The sequence below is a fragment of the Mesitornis unicolor genome, unplaced genomic scaffold, assembly GCF_000695765.1.
Source record: "Mesitornis unicolor isolate BGI_N332 unplaced genomic scaffold, ASM69576v1 scaffold5393, whole genome shotgun sequence".
In the NCBI taxonomy this organism is placed as follows: domain Eukaryota; kingdom Metazoa; phylum Chordata; class Aves; order Mesitornithiformes; family Mesitornithidae; genus Mesitornis; species Mesitornis unicolor.
The window spans coordinates 1-22,991 of record NW_010173834.1 but is presented as its reverse complement, the minus strand read 5'-3'; the positions used below and the strand labels follow the sequence as shown (position 1 = coordinate 22,991).

Sequence of the window (22,991 nt, the reverse complement as noted above, 5' to 3'; positions counted from 1 at the left end):
TTCCTGCTAATACTGTGTTAAATTGATCATGAAGGGTTACTTTATAAAATCAGAGACTGTGTGAGAATAAATCCAGGTGTTTTCAGATAGCCCTCTATCCCAAAAGATGTCAAGACTTAAAATGTTAAGTTCCCAGTAGACACTCAGCTGCTGCACTTATTTCATATTTATCAGGAACAGCCATTTCCCTGGCTTATTCATGCATTCAGTAAAAGTAACCAACTTTCACAAATATGAACAGCACAGTACCTTAGTCTTCTCTGTATTGCTTGAGATTTCCCCCCTTTAAAAATGAGGTAAAAATATCACAATGACTGACATCTCGGGACTCATGACAACATTGCTAGTGGAGTTGTCGCAATCCATAACATTGCCTGCTACACACTGCTCTAAACAACACAACTTATTCAACCTCACAAATGAGTAAAAGAAATGCCCACAAAACCCAGAAGGTTTAGAGTGTTTATACCAGGTTGATCTGCTATGTCTGCCAACTTCTCTAGTTAGATGATTCCACTCCCTTTAAAATTACTTTAATCCACTGATCTTCATGTCATAGTTAATGAGCACGTAAACTACATTAACAGCAAATTTTAAGAACTCTCCAAAGCCAATTTATTTTCTTCTTACACGTGTGGGTTACAAGCAGGGTTCCTTATGTAGTAATAAGCTGCACCTCCACTTTCAACAGGAAATAAAGATTGAAATACAAATCAACAGAAACATTCAAAAGTACTAAATTAGTTCATGTTTCAGATATATGCTGACATTAAAACTTCCACTTAATTTGGATTACAGAGCAGATTGGTTTGTTGGGATTTTTTTAATGGTTTGTGAATAAACACAAAAGAACCAGTCTTGAAAAAACTTTACAGTTTACCATCTAAAACTGAAGTGTGGATTGATTATACAAGGCTTTTTTTTTTAATTCATACATTTTCAAGAGAGTGATGTTCATGAAAATCAGGTGTTTGTGAACATTACTGCTGGATACATACACACTCTAATTCCTTCTCCTGCATAATCATTATTGTTGCTCAGGGAGGAATTTGGCAAAAGCCATATAATTAATTACAAATCTCTCCTCCAACACACAATTCCAATACAAATACTTATTTTGACAACATATCAACCAGAGATACTAAATCAGATTTAGCAAGTGCATAAGTACTTAACAACAGGGCTATTACTGGAGCATATAACAGCACCAAAGCTTTCCACATTGGGCAAACTGCATAATTACTTTTTAAGTACCAAGTGTAACTAATTAGCACTTTTTAAGCCAGTGTGTATGATCCTTGAGACTTAAATATTTCCATTTAAACTTTCCATCAGTGACTACTTTTGTAGTGTAGATAAAAAAGAACAAAGATGGAAGAGCATTATACACAGGCATGATGTACCAGGACCAATTTGAATATCCAGATGAACATAATCAAAAAGCCAAAGCAGCTGTACGCAATCATGAGCGCTCCAGCTGTAATCTGAGATGAAGATTAGCCAAATACACTAAATTGTTACCTTTAATAACTAGACAAGCACAGAAATAATTCATCTTTACAAACGACTTTGCAAAATACATGCCATGGGATTCTAAACCTGTTGTAAATAAATCTCATTTGTTTGTTAATGCCAGTTCAAATATGCCCTCCAAGTGACAGCAAGTGTCTGTTCACTTCATAGCATGTTGTGAAGTATTTCATAGATTAACTAATAAATAAATGAAACTAATTCATAGAAAGCAAAGGAGGAAGCAACATGGAATGTGTGTATTCTAGTAGTATTCAGCACAATTAATTTTCCATTCTAAATAATTAAACTTTATGGAGCAATGGAGATGAACCTCGTGCTATTTACCTTATAGCCAATGTGAAGATGGCTTTATGAGGTAGAAATTCAATCCAGAATTAAAATACTCTCCAAATTCCAAGTCTAATTAAAATCATTAGACACAATGATGACTTCTAAACAAGCCAATATCTAATTACACCTTAAAAGACAAACTGGAATGTTATGATTATAATCTATAACTTTGTCAGCATCACCTCCTATTCCAGTTTATTATTATTATTATTATTATTATTAAGGAATGTATACAAGTCAATCAACCATAAAACCAAATCATCTGAGCTTTAATGCATAACATTAATAACCCTAGAAGAACCAATTCTTGTCCAAATTTTAAAATGTTTTCAGTTTGTGAGATCATGCGTTTGTATATATACACACACACACACGTATACTCATACATACATATATTGCAAACTTGACAAACAATTGGTAAATACAGCAGTAAACATGAGGCAACAGAAATTAAAGATAACAAAACAAAATAAATGTTTGACAGTTTTCTCTCAGGATGATGATACAAAGTATTATGTTGCAAAAGCAAGACAGCTCATGGAAATAAGTCTACAGTATTGGATATCACCACAATTTTGGTAGTATCAAAATTCAAAGAACTTCTTGTCCTAGCAGAAGAGAGATAAGAGTCTCTCACAAGAACACTGGGCAACAAAAATCCCAAGATACTAACTTGCAAGCTAATCAGCAGGCACTTCATTAAATATATTAAATTATACCATTTGTCATATTCTAGCAAATATTGTACCTAAATTTAATGGAAAAGGGAAGGAAATGCTCAGGATTAATAGAACCTATTAGTCTAGCTTCTCATTACTTTATATTCATAGATTAAGCTAAAAATATGGATGCAAGGGGAAAGTAGAATAAAATGCATCATAAATTTATTAACATCACACACTTTATCTTTGATAAAGCAACTAGAAAGAAAATTACCATTTCATGAAGGCTCAATAATAAGCTGTGCAATTAGTTAAACGTGGAGACCAAGTTAATATGAGAGCCATAATGGAAGTAACAAGCTGGATAGAAATGGGACCAACAGGTTGCTCATAAGAAAAAGTTTCAGCCTGTATAAGTTTAAGATTGTATAGAGGAGTTAATCAAAAGCTGATCTTAAAATGATACTTATCTATGATGGTACAGGTGTGCCAGGGGAATGTATTGATGGCATGAAGCTGTTCATACTATTAGAGATTAATATAACCCATGCAAAGAGCTAGGTGATGATGGTGCTCGACTAACACAAGAGAGATTAAATTTAGTAATTCAGTCTGTAAAATCATACACTTAGGAAGTGAGGGAAACACTTCTCACTAGTCTGCTGGAGAAGAAATAAGATCATTAAAACAGCAGCAGAATGACTGTATGCCACCAATGGGATACAGTCAGAAAAAATAATTATAAATGATCCCACAGTGTGGGATTTCCAGGCAGTGATCCAGATGTGGGATTTCCAGCAGCAGTCAGGCAGAAATAGCAGCACAGCACAGGAGACAGGCAAAGCCATATCCAGGAAACAGAACAGGAAAGATTAAACTGGAACATTAACAGAGAATGCTATTGGAGCAACAAGAAGAAATAAAAGCCTAGTAAGAAGATACTTCCTTATCCTGGCATAATGAAGTCCAAGGTAAAAATATGACACATGGTATGGACAAAGAGGACAAAAGGAAAAGCAAATGGAGAGAGAACAGCTCTTTTGGTTAAGTGACTATGTGCACACAAAAATAGGTACGTATCAAGGAGACTGCAGAAACAAATTTCAAGAAACAGTCTAAATTCAGTCAGTCAGAAATGTGAGACTATTATCTTTGAACAGGTTTAAGGCATATTTAGTTACAAAACACTGCCATTTCACTCCACAGCACTTGCTACTATGGCATAAGATAGTTTCCTATAGATTCTTGTATCTAAAAGCATACATACAAAGTTGTTAAGGCATGCTTTTAAAAAAATACCTGCTCAAGTTTAAAACTTTTCTGTTAGAGTTCTTTGCAGGGTATTGGGATAGTTTTTTGTTCTTTTATGTGCTTGGTTTGCTTTTGTTTGTTGTTTGGTTTTTTGGGGTTTTTTTGGGAGGTTTTTTGGGTTTCTGTTGGGGTGGTTTTGGGTTGTTTTTTTTGGGAGGGTGGTTTGGGTTGCGTTTTGTTTTGTTTAAACACATAACACACCCTTCCCATAAAATGTCCCCAAGTATAACAATGGGAAACTATGCGTTTGCCACATTTAGGTAGCCAACACTTCATTTTACTGCAATAATTTGAAGAACAGAAGAATTATATTATGTTTTCATACAACTTTTAACCCCCTGCAAACAACTGACGTCTTTGTCCCTAAAAGAGTGTTCATGGACTAGTGTAGTAATCCTGAAAGAGTGGGGGAACAGAGGGGAAAAAAAGAATGAGATGAGCCCTTTGCAGAGGTGTCACGAGCCAGCAGTTCAACCACTCCAGCTGGTAACACCGGAGAGAAATCTGGAGGGGAAGGAAGAGAGTAGCTTGTAGACTGAAGTAGGATAAAAGCAGTACTCAAGCCTAAATTGCAACTCAAAATGCTTAGCCTTGCTATCCAGTCCTGAAGACAGCTATTCTTAACAGCCACCTGATTTTTTTCCACACTGCAGACTGTGAACTCCTCAACAGATTCGCTCCCAGGCATTCCTAACAGGACGTAACTGATTGCATGAAGTTGGGTATCATGTCTACTCTGACATGTGAATCTACCTACCTAACTCCTCCAAGATCTCAATAGGCAATCTGGGAACACAGCTCAGAGAAATGTAGCAACAGTGATTTTATTTTAAAATATGGGCACATAAGGAGAAGATGAAACTCTTCCTCCTGCTCCTTCCCACTCTCATGCAGCAGCACAATGATCAGAGGCTCTAACCCCGGATAAGGGAAGGCTTGCAGTATTCACAAAGCCACTTCAAGTCAAAGAACCAACAGTATAGAATCTGGACTTTCATTTAGACCCTAAAAAATCCTATTTACAAGTGTATTTATATATGCATTCATAGACACAGGAGTAGATACATACACTTACATCTACACAGATCTATCTGGTTTAGAAATATTTTGCTTTTCTATGCAAGACTTCACCTTTAAACTCATACAAATCCCTGCTGCTTTACAGACAAGTCTTTTTAATTAATTCCAACTTGCTCACCTTCTTAATTAGTCCCAACTTGCCAGAATGTTGAGAAGGCAGGCAAGTCATTAGAAAAATCAAAGCACTTAAAAAGAAACTACAGTACTTCAGGAACTAGGCACCATCAAGAAGCTTCACGTAAAAATAAAAATTCACACATTAAGGCAAAAGCACCTAGCTATTTAAAGATACATTTTTACATTTAAATAAACAGAAAATTACACATTTCTACAGATGACAGTTAAAAACTAACGTACCACAAGGACCAAATATGTTCATTTATCCCACAAAAAGTACAACATTAATTGCTATTTGCAACTTCTAACGCAAGGCCAAATAATGTCCTAGGAAAGCTGAACCATATTAGAAATAAAGAAACTGAGTGAACATTTCTGTTCAAACTTGACAATTCTAATATTTAAATTTGCATTCTCAATGTTTGTAACATTTTTATTTTTTTGGTAAATTAAAACTCCCTGTTCCCCTGCTCTCTCCACCATAGGTCTCAGAGCTACCTCTTTACCCCATTGCTTGGCATTACAGCTTTTTAGCAGTTTCAGACAACCACAACATTGATCTAAACAAAAGAAATTAAAGAGTAACAGAGCTTTGATGATAACTGAAAAATTGTAAATTAGACATTTTTAAAATCCTACTTATTTTCTCCTATTATTAATTAAAGTCACCGATTTTATCTAAAACTTACAATAGTTCAGTCATTAAACATCATTTTGGTTAAGTAACTGTACAGTGAGGGTCAAAGACCATCACCAGTGAGGTGGTGGCTCATACTTCTCTATATCCAGATTAAGCATGTTCTGCTGTCACTGAACTCTTTTCATAAAAATAAATAAATAAAACAAAAAACCCAACACACCAGATTTGTAGCTCCAGAACTAGAGGTTAGAAACCATCTAACGATTATTGTCAGCCTCCTAAATTGTGAGGAAGTAACATTAAAATAGAGCTCTGGTGGGGCTGCATAGTTTCTTTTCCCCCCATTTTGTAGAGAGCTGAGGTGAGCACAAGTCCTTATAAGAGATTCACAAGGGGCTGACAGAAATCTAACTAATAAGCAAAGTATTTTATTTCAGCACTTACGGACACTGGAGAGGACCCAGCTCATCAGAAAACAAAGCTGCAGTAGTTGAAACAAAAAGTAACAAAGTATAGGTAAAGTTTCAGCAATGCTATAAAGGGTACTACAAAGTCTGTGACTTAGATTTTTTTTTCTTTATATGTAAATTGTCATTTACAATTATCATTTAAAGGAAAGACAACTATGTGGTTCTGCATTTCATAAGTACTCCACTGCTTGTATAGCTCAGTAACAAAACTTTGACTCCTTTTATCTGTTAATTTCTAATGCTATTTATGTTGCCTCCCCCTCTTCAGTCTACCTCTCCTCTCCCATTAAATTATGCAATTAAATCTATTTATGACATAATAAGCAGTTTCACCACAACACAGCAATATGAAACAAATTCATAACTCCTTTGCAGATTTATAGAGCGTTAAAAGATATAGAAAAAGAAAGCATATAATTTATTATAAAGGCAATAAGAAACCTCTAAAGCATTTTTCATAGAAATGAAATTCTCAAACTCACTATCACAGAGCAGTTTTTAAATAGGGACAATCCCTACGTACTCATTTCAGAGCCTTCAAAAAATCAATATTATTACCATTTTGCAAGGGAGGGTTTTTTTGATTGATTGTTTTACATTTATTCCCCTCAAAATTTCACGATGATCTTACACTGATTGATTGCTGGGCACTTATTTGCTTTCAAAGTGCTTTTCCCCAAGATTTGATATCTCGGGAAGAAACAAAAAACAGATTTTAGCATCCAATACTGAGCTTTAATTAATTGAGATCACCCCACTCTCTCAGGCTCCACTTCGAAAAATCCAGTTGTAGTATCATCTAACTATTAACAGTTTATAGTAGTTTGATACACTTGTTTGTGCATCCAGCCAAACAAACCGATGAAAGCTATATGAAAAACTACCTGAAAATAAGAAAGCTTCTCAGTTTTTCTGAGAAAGTTAGCATTTATCCACAGAAATGTTAGATAAGCAAAAAAAGCCCTATGGGTAAATTACTCAAACGTTATATAGAAGTTATTTTTCTAAGTAACTCAGACCAGACAACTAATGCAGAGTCACAACTGGGTGCTAGCCACTGCAACCTGGTCTATTAGATGCTTAAAGAGTAATACAATTGTATATGGGAACGATATACAACCAGCAAATGAAAGGCTTTGCCTGAGACGACTTGTCCAGAATAAAATAAGGAAATACTGTTTCTTCTGAGGCACAGACAGGAGAAGTCTACGACTCTGAAAGACTGACTGAAAGGGAGAATTCACAGGACTCTTGCAAAGACCCTTGGACAGAGCAACCTCCTCAAGAAATTCTCCCAAACTGAATGAGACCCCTTGGAGCCAACTCCTTCTCCTAAAAATGGCAGTTCCAGAATACAGGTAGCAGGATCGGCACTACCCAAATTATAGATTTATACCTGAAAGGAAAGCTGATCAAATCTATTGGTCTTCATAAACTTAGTTTCTTTCCTATGTGGTTTTCCTCCTCCAATGCAGAAAAACTTGGAGTCTTTGGGAGATGTTCAGTTACCACACATTTCAATAAGAACTGGCCCTCTACATATAATTACAAAACTTTCTGGTATAATGCTTTAACTGCTGATACTTGGTCAGATGCATTTGTCACGCTACCTAATACAAAAGCCCTTTCTGTTCATACAATCCTGTGAATTCAGTCCATCAGACACAAATGGGAAAATTTTGCTTTAGATGTGGCCCTGGCATCACTAAATCAGACAACAAAATGCACTTTGATAACATTTTTGCACACCTACAAAAGACTGTTGCTTGATTCCTAGAACATCAAGTTATGTCTAGTACCGGCAACAGAAGAGATCAGTTGAGAAATAAGTCTCCCATGATACCAATAACTTCAGACATCCCTGACAAGTATATGTACCACCACTGAGTAATGTAGACACTGCTATTTTATTGCAAACCAATGGAAAATTAATAAAGTGTTGTGTTAATTCAGTGAAGAAATAGAAATAGGCTTGAACAGATACTGAATCAAATATTCATATTTCATACTAGTTGTACAAAAAACCCTCAAATTTATTCGAAGATTTTTTTCTTCCACCCTTCAGCATATAACCCTACATCAAAAAGCAATATTCATCATGAATGCTTTTCCTTCTGTGCTCTTTAGCATAAATTCAAAACCCAGTTACTCCAAAATCATGGTCCCACACCATAGTCCAGTTATCGTCTTTTCTTTTTTCTCTGTTCCAAGTTTTTAATTTCTCTTCTGCATCCACACACAGCAAAGCTCCCAGAGATTTCATAAAAGCAACTGTTCATATTTTTCTGAAGAAGTTTCTGACAGGGATAAGTTAAAAATATTTTAGAGGTTAGGGAATTCTACTTGAACAGAAGCTAGCATTTCCCTTTCTCCGTGTGCATAAACCATGCCTACAGAGAGCATTCCCTTCAACATCTCTAACTCAAGGAAAATATCTGGAGTTGCAGTCCTAACTAAGAGCAGACAGTTAATTATTGTTCCTTCTGAGTGCAACACTAATGCAATTAAATCACACCTATGAGGACTGCTAACATAATAAAGACCTTCTTAGCAAGGGGCAACACCTTAACAGTTTGATTCTAAAAGTATCAGGAGAATAAATTCCATTCCCAACAGTTCTTTAGGTGAAAAGATTATTTCACCAATTTACTTCATATTTGTATCATTTGCAATCCCTCTAAAACAGACTGGTTGTATCCAGTCACACCAACTTCAAAAGCATCTGGCACAAAGTATCACAAGCACTGACTGTCGGTGTCATTCGTCCCTATCATCCTGACATTCTTTTATTGGGTAATTTCCTTTTTTTTTTTCCATTTTGGTGTCATTTTAAAACTGAAGACAAGCACAATGTGTAAAGTAACTCAATATTCTACAACATAACAAGGTGATACATATGTACGTACAAATACATACACATATAAATAAAGTGGCAGGATAGCAAACATCTCATCACCTATACATGAGAGATGCAATACTGTCATATACAGACATAATTTTAAGAGTTTGATTCTCCATTATGAGTTTCCTGAAGTTTACCTTCAAATTAAAGAACAAACTGTAAAGAGATTAATTACAACTTTTAGAACACTGGTAATTGAGTTAGGCCTGCAGCCTAATAGCAAATGAAAAATTATCAACAGTCTTATTCCTTGTTATACAATAAAGAGTAATTTAATAGAAATTAAATAAAATTAATACAATTTCATCTCTTTATAATTATATTATTAAATATTAACTGATATTAATATTATTAAATGAAATGTTAGATTACATTTTTATCCTATAACTATCCTTAAGTCCATGAATGCTTTCTGATGGTGTATAGCTTCATAAAAGTTAACCTGTCTCCAAAACCAAGAAATGCTTCCCATTCTGGATCAGTTACAAGCTCAAGATCCTGTTTTGTGGATGTGCTGAAGCTTCACCCATTTCTACAACACTCCTTACTTTGCATAGAGTGACCTCCTTAGAGAGTTTCTTTCAAATCCCGCCTGAAGCAAATACTTCTCCAAGTACAGGGAACCTCTGAACCGATTTCATTATCCACAGAGCTTCTGAAAATTACCTTCTGAAGAAGTCTATCTCCCTCTCACAAAATTTCAACATGATTAATTAGATGAGCAAATATATAGCATTTCTGATATGCAGACATCACACATATCCACACAGCTATGCAATTTTCTCTTTGCTGGCTGAGCGAATAACGTGGGTGTCATAAAGCAAATATACACGCTAAACCCGAAAGTGAATCTAGACTAAGTAAAATTCAGCATTAGGGTGAAAAATAACCCTAAAAATCCTTCTGCTATTCTTATGCACAGACAATATCCTGTGTTCTCATTTAGACAGTTTTTCTATTACCCTATGACTCCTCCCCACCCAAGGGCAGGAATCAGGAAAAGGAGAGGAGAAGAATGGGTTGAAATAGAAACAGAGACAATAACGATGACAATAACGATGACAATAACGATAAATGTAATATTGATAACAATATTAATATAGATTACATAAAGTTATACTCAGCAGATACAGTGCTTGCAACAAGCAGGGGAGTAGGCCTCAGGAACACCAGCAAGTGCAAGGCTTTCCAGACATGGCAACCATCAAGGAAAGACAGTGCCCACAGTAAACTCCCCAGTTTATAGTGACTGTGGTATTCATGATATGGGATGATTCTGCTGGCCACCTTAGCCCTGAAAGCTCCTGGCTTCTGCTCACCCCAGTCTCTGCACCTTCCTAAACTCAAAACTGATAAAGACCTTAATCACTACAGCAACCTGCATACCAGTGTCAGCTGAATACTGAAACCAAGCATCTTATCAGCTTTGGTCCCATGAAATAGAGTATTGTAGTCTTCACAGAAATGCAGCTTTCCTGCAGAGAAAACTGATTCTACAATTCTATCCCAGCGAAATCAGGGCATCCTGTTATGAAAAAATCCACCCTTAAGATCCACAGCAGCAAGCAGGCCAGATTTACGCAGCCTGTAACCCAAGTTACCACTGAAATCTAGTGCAGAAATGCCTTGAACAATATAACAAGCTCATCCTGTTGAGCACATGCACAAACAGAAACATGTAATGCTAATATGCACTGACCAGAATATGGAACTTTTTCTCCACAGCAAGATCCTTACACACAAACCAGCTCACCTCAGTGCCATAATTCCCTTCAGAGCCTTGGTTTCTGGGCTCCCAGACATTTCTCTTCAGATTTATAACATCATATTCTATTTTTCACTTTTCTGTGGAAGCGACGACAAGACCTTTTAGACTAGAGTGTCTTCTTAACTATAAAACCAAGTATGTCCTACCAAGAGGAATATAATGAGTAAAGAACAAAAAATTCAACAAGGACAATCAACTGTCCTTAAAAACAGAAACAACCACAAAAAAGGCATCCTACCATTTAAACTATCAAACACACATACTTCATAAATACACGATATACTGAAGGTGAGCCTGCATAACTCATTACCTTATAGGCTGACTTCTTCTCAGAAAGCCTCTTAAACACTTCTGCTCTGTTAAACAGACAAAGACATAACAAAAGTCCTCAGCAGGGATGAAAAGCTCAAAAGTCGCCGCTTCTTAAAAATGCATAGATATTTAAACACGGGATACCTGAGAATTGCCTTAATCAAATTGTGGCGTTTTATTCAAAAAAAGTATGCCTTCAAGTAGCACCAGAATAAGTGTAGACTTATAAGTCTAAGCCTGCAACAGCATAACTGTAAGAACAACAAAGAATACTTCTTCTACTAAAGATCTTGTGCAGCTATGCTCATACTCACCAATATTAGCTTATGTTAGTTTTGTCATTCTTCCAGCCTTGAAGCACAATAATTTACCTCCATACCCAGTGAATTACTAAAAGACAATAGGTTACAACATAAACTAGAATATCACACACTGCACAGTGCTTTCCTTGATCATCACAGAAAAAGAGTAAGTCTTAATTGCTGTATTTAAAAACAAGGAGTAGAATTAAGCATGTCCTTCATCTGCTTTGGTTTTCAATAGCTGATGGAAATAAAAAAAAAGTCAAATTCATTGGGATGATAAAAAGAGTGACCATGAAGAGCAACAGGTAATGTCAAAGAACTGCCTACGACTCTTTAAAAGGAATGTCTTTAGTAGGCAAGAACATTAACCACAGGGTTTTTTAGTAATAGCAGGTAAGGCTTTTTAAGATCTTTACTGAGCATGACCCCACAACTATTAAGACAATGCAAAGGAAAAAAAAAAATCAAGAGAAAGATATTTTTAAATTCCTTTTCACTTTAACACTGCAAGCTTCCATCATTCCAAAAGAATTTAACATACATTGGCTCTGCTTTCCAGTCCAACTGCTACTTATAAATGCAGTCAATCTAAATTAGAAAACCTAAGTAAAACTTTAAAGGAATATTCTGCTTACATTCACCTGCCTGTCACCTCAGAGTTTTATGTCAGAGAATAGATTTCTGAATGCACACAAACCCCAAAAGCAGCAATTGTACTTCAAGGATGCCTATAAAATTGAAAAAAATAACCCAGCAACATTCCTGTTAATGAACAACTTCTGTGAACTCAATATATTACGCTGTGGTTTGCCTGTTCCCTATCTCCCCCCACTTCTTTTAAAAAGAAGGCAGACCAAGTACAAATTCTGTCCAGCTTTGATGTCCTGCTTCATCTGAACAGAGGACACTTTAAGATCAATTCTCTTGGTATCCATCAACCTCTAACCTATATTGCCATTTCTACCTGCATTAACAGAGCCCACCCCAGGTACTCATTGAAGGGCATACACTATGTGTTTGTGTCTGGAACAGTCAGTTCAAAATATCATCACAAAACTCCTCAGACATGTATTATTCAGGTACAGATAAGCTTCATATCCTCTCCTATATCTGATTATGTTACACAGTAAAGGTCTCCGAGGAAACAAACCACTTCAATCTATATTGTATATTTGCAGAAAAAGAATGTACCATTTGAAAACAATTCAGTCTTCCTAAAATGAGAACTGGGATAGAATTATTAAAAAGGAAAAATCTCATAAACTCCCAAGCTTCCATTTCAATTCAGCGACTTATTTGTTATGTTACCTTCAACAAACACACAACTTCAGGTTTCCTATGTGCAAAACAACTCAAAAAAATAAGTGTCTATTTCTCATGGCCACTGTGATGACTAGTGCTTAGATGAGATATCCAGGTACAATGTATGATGCAGATGTGTAGAAGTAACTACTTCTTTGAATATGGGTAGGGAGTTCCCGCCCCCCCAAGAACTAAAATAGTACAAGAAATTTGGAAATTAAAAACTCTAGAAAAATTGCATAATTTTGATTTTAAAATAGATGCTCACAGATTATTCTTACATCTTGCTACACTATTAAAAAGACCCAGAAAAAAAAAGTCCTAAATATGAATGTTCTGGATTTAATACTTCTATCAGCATTAGGCTTTAGAAAACACCTGCAAAAATATTTTCTGACACAGCTGTCTTAATATATTACAGCTGTGCACACAAGTGCAAATTGGTCTGTTTTCAAAAGCAGTCATTTGTCCAGTATTTGTTAGTTTTCAGTAACACCTTCAAGCTCCTGTTCAGTGTTTTGAGTCACCCTCCTTGACTTTGGAGGCAAACAGAACAGATCTGCGGATAGAGGAGAACTGCAGAAGCACATGGATTAATTCAATCACAGCCGCTTCACGGTACCTCCTACGGAACACGCAGTTCATTTCTCTCTTCTCCATAACTGCTTTGGTACATCTTGCAAATACCACAAACATATTTGATTATCAAGTACCATACAAAGTACTGACATAAATTGTGCTTACACACACAGACATGAATGTGAGTTATTTTACATTTGTTTTGGATTTTCTTTGTGAGAAATGGATACTTTTAAACACAAATATACACTTATTCTCTGGATTCAGGAAAGAGCAATTAAAGGTGGAGACTATCCTACAAATTGATTGCTCAGCATTTCATTTTCACCAATAAAGCTGCAGCTACCAATTATTCCATTATTCAGGTCAGAGGATATCACAGTTTTCTTGATTTTTGAAAGCTGATATGCAATTCAAGAAAATAAAGCTTACCATATTTTATTTATCACTATTACCCATTATAAAAAGGAAAAAAAATTAAACTGCAGCATGACTAGCAAGGTATTTTTCTGGTTAATTTCTCTCTGTGGTTGGACTGGAGGCAAGGGCAGAAATCAACGAAGCACATTTGTCTTGATCCACAGAGCCTCATAGTGCACTTACATCTTGAACAGAAAGTTTCTGCAAAGCTCACCAGAGGATTTAAAGGCATCACTGACCCCATTTCTCCTCTCAGGCTTTTGTCCAAAATCATTGCTACTCACAATTTACTGCCACAACTGGCAACGCAGACAGTTGAGATCTGGTCCTTTGGTGATACTTGAGATAGTTCTTCAGTCCTAGCTCCTGCACCCCAATGACATACCTAACACAATCCACTTTTTCATTGAATACAAGTGATTAGCCTTCAAGGTAACAGAGAACAAGCTGAAAGTCAAAAACACAGGAACAAACATACTTATGCATAAAAGTGCATGTCTATAATAAAAACCTATATTTAAAGACTGTGGATCCAGACTCACAATGCGGCAATAACATAATGCAATCATCATGAGGAACGCATAGTTCTTTGATACCAAGATAAGATTGTTATGACAAATGGAGACCACTGTATTCATACAAGCAGGGCAATAAGTCTTCCAAATATCTGTTAAGTACTACAGCATATCAGAATATTTTGTTTATACCATTTAATTCAATGTTGGGGGCTAGGTCTTTTTTTTGAGGGCATTACCTTCTGAAATAAAATCTTATCAGTGACTTGGACAATGCACATTTTTTTTCCCCAAGGACTCTTATTTAAGAGAACAACTTATTCTCCAAGAATTCTGCAATAATACATACTGCTTGCAGTCTGATCTAATGAGGAAGTGATTTTACTCATCTGTTCGAGATATAAAGCACAGTTTGGACAACAATACTTCATGCCATAGAATTCATCACATTCTAGCAAGAAATAGATACTCTAAATTGTACCTAGCTCATTAGTTGTCCCTCATCACTGCAGTTCTGGGTCACCTCAAGTCTTTAACCTTACAGGAAGCATTATTTCCTTTTTACACATACAACAATGAAGCACATAAATTATGGCAGAAATCCATAAGAAAACGTAGATGCTGAATGTCATTTTATGTTTCTGCATCCAATCTTTAATTACTTCAGTACTTGTTCCATTGCCAAGTAATCCTAGAATATCCTGGCTTCAAAATTCCCCACCTAAATCATGATTCTCAGGTACACGCTACTTAAAACTTGGAACTATCCTATGGCTAGCTTCTTTCTAAACATCATTAGCATGAACAAGCTAGATACTTTGCCATTATATGATGTAGTAGCACATTTCCATCCTCACCCAAGAAATATAAAATATTGATTCAAATTGATCCTGGAATCTGTTTCTTCCAGATGAGTGATGTAAGCTTTAAATTTTGGAAGAGATTTTACAGGGAGTTTGTTTTTTGCAAAATGCTGTTGCTTTAACTGAGAGTTTAATATGTTTAGCCTAGAACATTCTATAGAGCTGGTGGCTGAATTACTTCTCAGAAGTCTAAAACATTCAGGTTTCTCTCTCTGCAGGAGACTTCAAAGCCAAATGCAGCTCTCACACCTTGTGAACAACACTAAGTAGTAAGACAGTGTGGAGCTCAGCTCCATCATTTCTCAATAGGGCCTTACTCCCCATGGAGCTCTGAAAACAATACGACTCATACATCAACTCATTAGGCTTTTAATAATATATAAGGCAACCCATAACACTGGTTTGAAAATTCCTACTGCTCACCCACCTCACATGAAAACAGACACTTTGCTTATAGCTCACTTTTGTTCCTTTATTACTGTTAACTGCTGCAGTTCACTGGAGTGCTCACGTTTTCAGGTATCATCATCATCTATTCCTCCTTACGTCAACTTCATCGCATGTTTTCCATCACTAAACTATACTGTTAATAATAAATTCCATGGATGCTGACAGATAATCATTCTTCAATACCGTATGAACTTTCCAATGCATTCTTCCTTGTCCATGTAGCAGTGTTTTAAAGCTTTTTTCATCAGCACTTCAGTTAGTATGTGTAAGAATACCCTGAGGATATTCCTGTGGCATCTCATATTACCTCCTACCTTTTCTGCCTACATTTTGATACAATTATATCAATTTCTAGTGCAGTGGGATAGAGTGATCTCTCAAAAACTACTCATATTCATTTTAAATATATGACATGAACTATGGTAATGCCTTCCAAAATATGATCAAACCTTTTTGGTTAAAGGAAGTAAGAGATACACACTGTGAGACTATTTATTTGCCAAATTAAATTTAAAACATAATAAATATTAAATGCTATGACAGTACAAGCATTTATGTATCATTTATGGATAGACTTAGGCATGCACTCGATACACCTGAACTTTTCACACACCCACAGCAGTAGAAAGCAGCCTTTGGTGCTGCCTGAAGGTCTGACAGGGTCATCAGCCATCAGTTCCCACACTTATTGGCTTAAGTAATGAACCGCTTAGTCTGAAAATGAACTAGACACCAGAATCCACAAGCCCTTTGCCCAGCTTGCAATTGGATTCAATCCTATAGATGGTCTTGGGAAGGGACTCTAAAATATTAATTATCAATCGGTTGGGGAGGAGAAGGGATGTTTCTAAAAGAACATTGCTCCACCCCAAACACGTACATGTTTGTAGACCCACAATTAAACATCACCCCAAATAGAGGAGGCTGCAATCAGTTCTCAGACTAATTTGAGAAAAGTAGGGCCACGCATCAATCATTTGGTACTGAGGATGAAGCAGCTCTAAGACTCGAGGCAGAAAATACCACACCAAGCTGCCAGCACAGGGCTGAGCTGTGAAGCATTTTTTGCAGCTGCACACAGCAGGACACCAAGCAGCAGGGGAGAGGCTACTCTGCTTCTGCTGTTCAACCAGTACAACCATGACCAAAAGACAAGTGTCTAGTTTTGGTGTTCAATGCTCAATAATGCTGCTAAATAGGGAAGGCTAAAAACCAATCAAGGATGGAAAAACTTGTTTTCTGTTGAGATGACTCAAGGAGCACTCCTCCTCCATTCTTGGTGAGGAAAAGACAACAATATTTTCACCTACATAGGAACATAAACCTGACATACTGACAACTCTGCAACGAAGGCGTGACTCAAGACACAAGTAAACAGGGCAATTCAGAGGCAAAAAATGAGGTAGATTTTCTGGATTAGGGGGATTAAGCATTTGATTTTGGTGGTTATAGAAAGCAGTGAGGATAACTAATCAATGGAAGAATCTGAAAGCCTGTAATGGACTTTGTCACTGGAAGCGGTTTCAGACACAAACATGCTTTAGAAAACCATCGGTACAACTCAAACAGGAATTAATCCACTTTGCATATGACCAAGTGTAAGAACAGGTAATCAGAGAGTTCATTTCCGGTCTTGTCTATGGAAACCCATAGAAAACATTCAAATGGTTTAGTGGTGGACTACGGTAGTGCTGGGTTAATGGCTGGGCTCAATCTTAAGGGTCTTTTCCAACCTTAACAGTTCTGTGATTCTATATAGAAAGCATTAAACAAGAACAAAAAATACACCCTATTAAAATTTTTTTAGGTGTTCAGAAAGATTGTTTTCCCTTCAAAAAGTACTTTTCAGTGCATTGTTTAGGTTGTAAAAGGAGTTCAGTATGCTCATGTCTTATACTTCTATATTTCAAAACAAGATTTTAATAAAAAATTCCTTACAAATTCAAAATCTCTATCATATGAAATATCATTGTATTTTAAAATTTTACTAGAGAGAATAACTCATATTGGAAGAAATATTTTCCAACACATTACCACTAAAATCAATATAAACAAAGACCACATTTTATAAGGATAAAGTCATAATCACTTATGTTTCCACTAGCTTAATTGTATCAACATTCAAGTTTTGACATATAAAAAGGCAATTTGCAGGTGTAAAATCTCACACTGATGTCTATACAGATAATTATGCACATATCCTGAATCAGATACACCCCTTTTCACAGCAGCAAGAACTTCAACTGGCTGCAGCTAAAACTAACTTTTTTCTAAAGATTATTTCTTATACAACATTAATGTTTGCTTACCACCAATTTAAAGATGCTTTCCTTACATGAGTTATTCTGCAGACAACAGAATTCAGGGTTTTAGACAGAAATAGGGACTTTGCCTAGAATAATAAAGTTTGATACTCTTAACATTTCAGTTGTGAATGTTCTTGCACTTAAAAATTGTTTTGTCCTTGAAGCAAGCAGAATCTTTTATAGGAGCTCTAGAAATTAAGGAGAACACGCAGGAGGTAATTTAGCAGTGCAACGAGAACATCTGGAAACAAGATTTAGCAGTCAAACGGATCAATTTCTCTTACTCAGTAACAACCAGGTATCTAGGGCTAGGCAAAGCAGATTAACTGCAGCATAGGTCTGCAAAGGTGCTCACCTATCCTGTACACTCTGCTTTGTTATGTATGCCAATTGGGACTCAAGTTATCAGATAAACAATTACAACCATCTGAAAACACAATCTACTTTTTTTAAAAACAGCATTTTAGAATATTTTCAGTCATTCAGGTACTCAAAAATATTAAGAGGAAAAGCAGTTTAATGCACAATTTTATTTCTCTGATGCTCTTCCGCACACCAGTGTACAAACCACAGCTAGAGGAAAGGGCGGCTTTTTGCTCCAACCTCAAGAAAACCTTTTTTTCTTCATAGAAGTCATTCTGCAAGTAGCAAAACTAATGAAACCTGTTTTCCTTTAGTGCTGCATCTCAAGATTGATTGACTTTGACATCTAAATACGTAGAAGCTGTGACTGCAGCTTTTCCTGCAGTTGAGCCATTCATAATGTTTGTCTGCCTGAATTCCCTGGAGTCCCATAACACAAGTGATTTGGGCTGCCTTTCCCTCTCCCTTCTGTCCAAACTCATATCATCACGAAAGCTGGAACTGACCAACAAATTCAAAGGTATAGGATAGCGGAAGACAGAATGGCAGATGTAGCATTAAAAGCTTCATTTCCTTAATAAATCAATCTATCAGAATAAAACTGGGCACTGTGCTTATATGCTCTTATCTTGGGAACTGTGCTGTTTAAAAGCTCCCTACTATAAAAACACAACCTGCTCACCCTTTGGCTTTCTTATCTTTCACCTGTCTCCCATAGGCAGGCAGGCAGAATTCCTTTCCCCCTCTCTTTTTTTTAATTAAATTTCCCTCCTTTATTTTGGTACAAAAAAAAAAAAAAAAGAGTTTTTGCATTGTCAGAGCAGAGCAAAGGTGGAAAGAAAAAAAAATATTTGAGAGAAGTCAGTATTGCATTCAGAGACCCATCCCAAACAGGGAGTAACTAAACATACTGCCAGGCTGAGACGAGGCCTAGATTATTCTGAAAAGTGACTGACACGGACATGAATGCAATGCAGTAACAACACAACTTTCATTTATATAACTAGTTACTATGTGCTTCAAAATACAAGGAGTTAAATACAAAATTTGATAAATAAGAATAATAAAATGGTGCTAGAGAATCTTTTTGCTCATTTTTTGCCCCCCCATCCTTCTTTCATCCAGTCCAGAGCAAGAGAGTAGTCAACTTACTCAGCAGTTCTCCTGCAGGGAAAAGGCAAGGTTACCATAGTATTGTCAATCGACACTTGCTTACTAAGACTGATAGATTATTTTTGATGTGTCTCTGCTATGTTGTTATTTCTCAGTCCAGAAAAGAAAGTAAGCCAAAAATACCACACAACTCTCGCCAAAGAATTAATGGTCCCAAGTTACCCTTAAGTAGATTATTTCTCTTACAATAATGTTTCTGATGCTTGCTAATGCAAATCACTCATTCCCAGACGAGCAAAAATAAACATACTTCACTTCTATGTGGAAAAAGACAGATCCTTTTATTCTCAAATGTTTTAAGCCTACCTTTAAAAATCTGTTTTCCTCTTATAATCTAGTGACAGAAACCAGGTTTTACACGTGCCCAATTTAGGTCATTAAAAGTTCAGTCTTAATCTTGCATAATAGAGACGCACCCAGGCACTTGAAACTGCTGAAACTTCGAAAGAATGCAAACGTTTTGAATAACACACAAGGTTCTATTAACATTTGTATAGATCGTATCTACAACCCACGAATGAATTGTTCATGCAGTTATAATAGCCAAACAGACTTTTTCTATCATTAAGTCATTCTGAAACATTTTTAATAATCCCTACTGACAGAAGCAACTGCTGCAGAAGTGACATATATCCAACATAACAAGTAAAATTAAAGTATCCCTGCTGCAGAAGTCCAGCTGTGGCTACTTGTGCATAAAGCAGATATTCATGCTTCACAGAAATGGAAGCAACATGCAAATGTTTCATGATAGTAAGTGAAAGGATCAATTGCCACAGAAGTCAGAAGGGTCTTCAACCACCCAGCCATAAGGCAGACTAACATTTGTTTACCAGTTCTTCAGCTGGAAATACAGACTTCACTCATCAGCCATTCAACACCCACCTGAATTTTCAGAGCTCAAAATACAACCACTCCACATTGCTGCTTGCATTGTAACTCACTTCAACATATTTCATACCATCCTCAACTCACAAGACTTGAAAAGCTTTAAATCTTAGAATGCTGGCATTCTTTGCAGTATATTTTGCTTCTAAAAATAAAGATTAAAAATAAGCTATTAAAGATACCACTATGAAAGTGTCCTCAGCAAAAAAATTAAAGAGGTCTCCAAAATAACAGAAACAGCTTATTTCTGTGATAAAAACCATAATGCAAGCATCGATGTCATTTCTAAAGCTAAACGTGAAAGAATATAGAGAAGGTAATGAGAAATCTATTTTGATTTCACCAAAACTCTGAACAGCACATAATTAAGCTCTGCGTTAGCTTAGCTGAGAAGTGCCCTTTCAACATTGTCAGAACTTCCTCTAGGTGGGGATGGATTATCAACTTTCTACCAGAAGTGAAAATGTAACCACTGTGCCTCCTCCCCCGACTAACACAACCAATGTAAAGAAACAAATGGTCTAACAGATAATCAAGAAAATACCTGTAAGGACTGGATAAAGGCTGCAGTAACCATGCAGAGAATATACGAATTCACAACAAGCTTTGAAATCTAAGAAATGAAAATTTGCTTCAGCCCTTGCGCTATTAGGGTCTGTTGTGCATGGCATCAAGACAAAGGATCCAAGTAATCTCTTTAAAGCAAGGAAATAATAGCTCTGCAAGCCTGTGTCCTGCAGATCATCACACACAAAGAAGATTCACCTGGGTCTCCCCTCCTCACTCTCAATCCCTGCCCAATTAACCAACTGGTCCACAGCTGAGAGCAGGACAAACCCCAAATCCTCAACACACAGACAACAAATAACCAACTTTAAATTCTTATTACCAAGTTCATATGCATACAAGATGTATTAAATTTGCCCTATATTACCTTTATAACTCAGTTATTATCTCTCTGATGGAATAATCCACCAGATGTTCCCAGGGACCTGTTTCTTTCTTTGCAGCATGCACATTACTTCAGCCAACATGTCTGACTCCCAGCTACTCAACTTCCCAAGCTAACAACTTACTGGATTCACTTTCTGTTTATTTAGGGGTCTGTTTAAAAGAGATGTAAGTTAAATAGTTTCATTTCAGTACTCCAAAGAAAAAACTGAAATTGAGACAATTTAAAATAGACATTTATTGATACTTTTACCTATTAAAGTGGTTTCCAAAGATAGAATTTGAATTCTGTAAGACACAGCCTCATCAACACATTTTATTAGCTAGATATAAGGACACTTTCCAGCTGTATATGTCAGTATACTTAATAGAGTTCCACATTTTAAGGGGTGTTTTACAAGGGAATGACATGAGATGTCCTGTCCAAGGTTAGATAGTGAAGTAACAGCAAACACTTCACAGCCAGTCTTTATACTGCCACGGGGCTGGGGGGAGCGAACACGCAAAGTGACAGCCCTGTAAGTTAAGTCTTCTTTTCCACTACATATAGAAAAGCAAGTGTCAGGATGCGCTTCCTTCTCACTAATCAACAACTCCATATCACATTCACTTTTAAGACAAATAAGGCAGTTCTAGCTTATCGGTCACTCCTTTCCAAAATATATGTTACTGTTACATGTACCACTCTCTCCTCTCCCACAAACCTTGCCATGAACGATGTATATTTCACTAAGTTCCACTGATGTTATCCTGAAGGTGCCTGACGAACACCCACTTAGCTAAAACACTTGAAAGAAAGAGAGGAAGACTGAAACGAGCAAAACACTAACTCTCCAGAAGGAAAAAGTCGCTCAGATCCATTAGGAATTCTTTCTCCCTGGGCAGCCCCATGAAGTGGACATGTTATTACCATGACACTTCCAGAAGGGACAGCAGCGACACAGCTTCAGGCCAATTTCTCCTTGCCTCTCAGTTCCCACCAAGTGGAGCAGCCTATTTTCATAAGCCAGCAGGTGCAATTTTCCATCGGAGGACTGCGTCCTGTGTTCTTAGAGGGAGGGACCGTGTGGTGGAGGAGCCTATGTCATCCTTAACTTCTGTCACATACTTCCAAACCACACATGAAACAAATTTATAGCAGACATGCAGAAAAAAACCCTAACACAGGCAAGTGAAAATAACAGTAAAAAGGTGTAGGGAGGAAAAAAGGGAATCATAATAAGCAGAGACTTACTTGAACCTGCCCTGGCAGTGTTGGCACTGGTCTCCCACCCAGCCCTGGTCGCAGACACAGGTGGAGTTGACACAATGACCCGAAAAGCAGGAGATTTTGTCGCAGGACTTGGACTGGGACACCTGGGCAACAGGCAAGTGAAAATAACAGTAAAAAGGTGTAGGGAGGAAAAAAGGGAATCATAATAAGCAGAGACTTACTTGAACCTGCCCTGGCAGTGTTGGCACTGGTCTCCCACCCAGCCCTGGTCGCAGACACAGGTGGAGTTGACACAATGCCCCGAAAAGCAGGAGATTTTGTCGCAGGACTTGGACTGGGACACCTGGGCATAGAGAGCCAGGTACAAGAAGCCGTAGAAGAGCAGCCAGCTGTTCAGATCCAGCAGCGAGGAGAAGCAGCAGCAGCAAGAGGAGGGGAAAGGTCTCCAGGCGCCCAGGGGCGCGGGGGCAGCTCCCGCTCTCCTCGCAGCGCTGCCCAGCTCCATGTTCGCCGCGGGGGCCATTGGCCGAGGCGCGGC

At 37.0% G+C, this 22,991-nt stretch overlaps 1 protein-coding gene across 1 annotated transcript in view; it reads right to left on the bottom strand.

Moving 5' to 3' along the window:
- The window catches only part of LOC104537834 (attractin-like protein 1), a gene marked incomplete at its 3' end in the record, with an annotated part of 65,106 nt that extends 42,130 nt beyond the window's left edge, over window positions 1-22,976 (bottom strand). The window contains exon 1 of the mRNA XM_010180843.1: window positions 22,675-22,976. Coding sequence (XP_010179145.1) covers window positions 22,675-22,976 — 302 coding nt within the window. The remainder of the gene's footprint in view (window positions 1-22,674) is intronic.
- Between the last annotated feature and the right edge of the window lie 15 nt (window positions 22,977-22,991).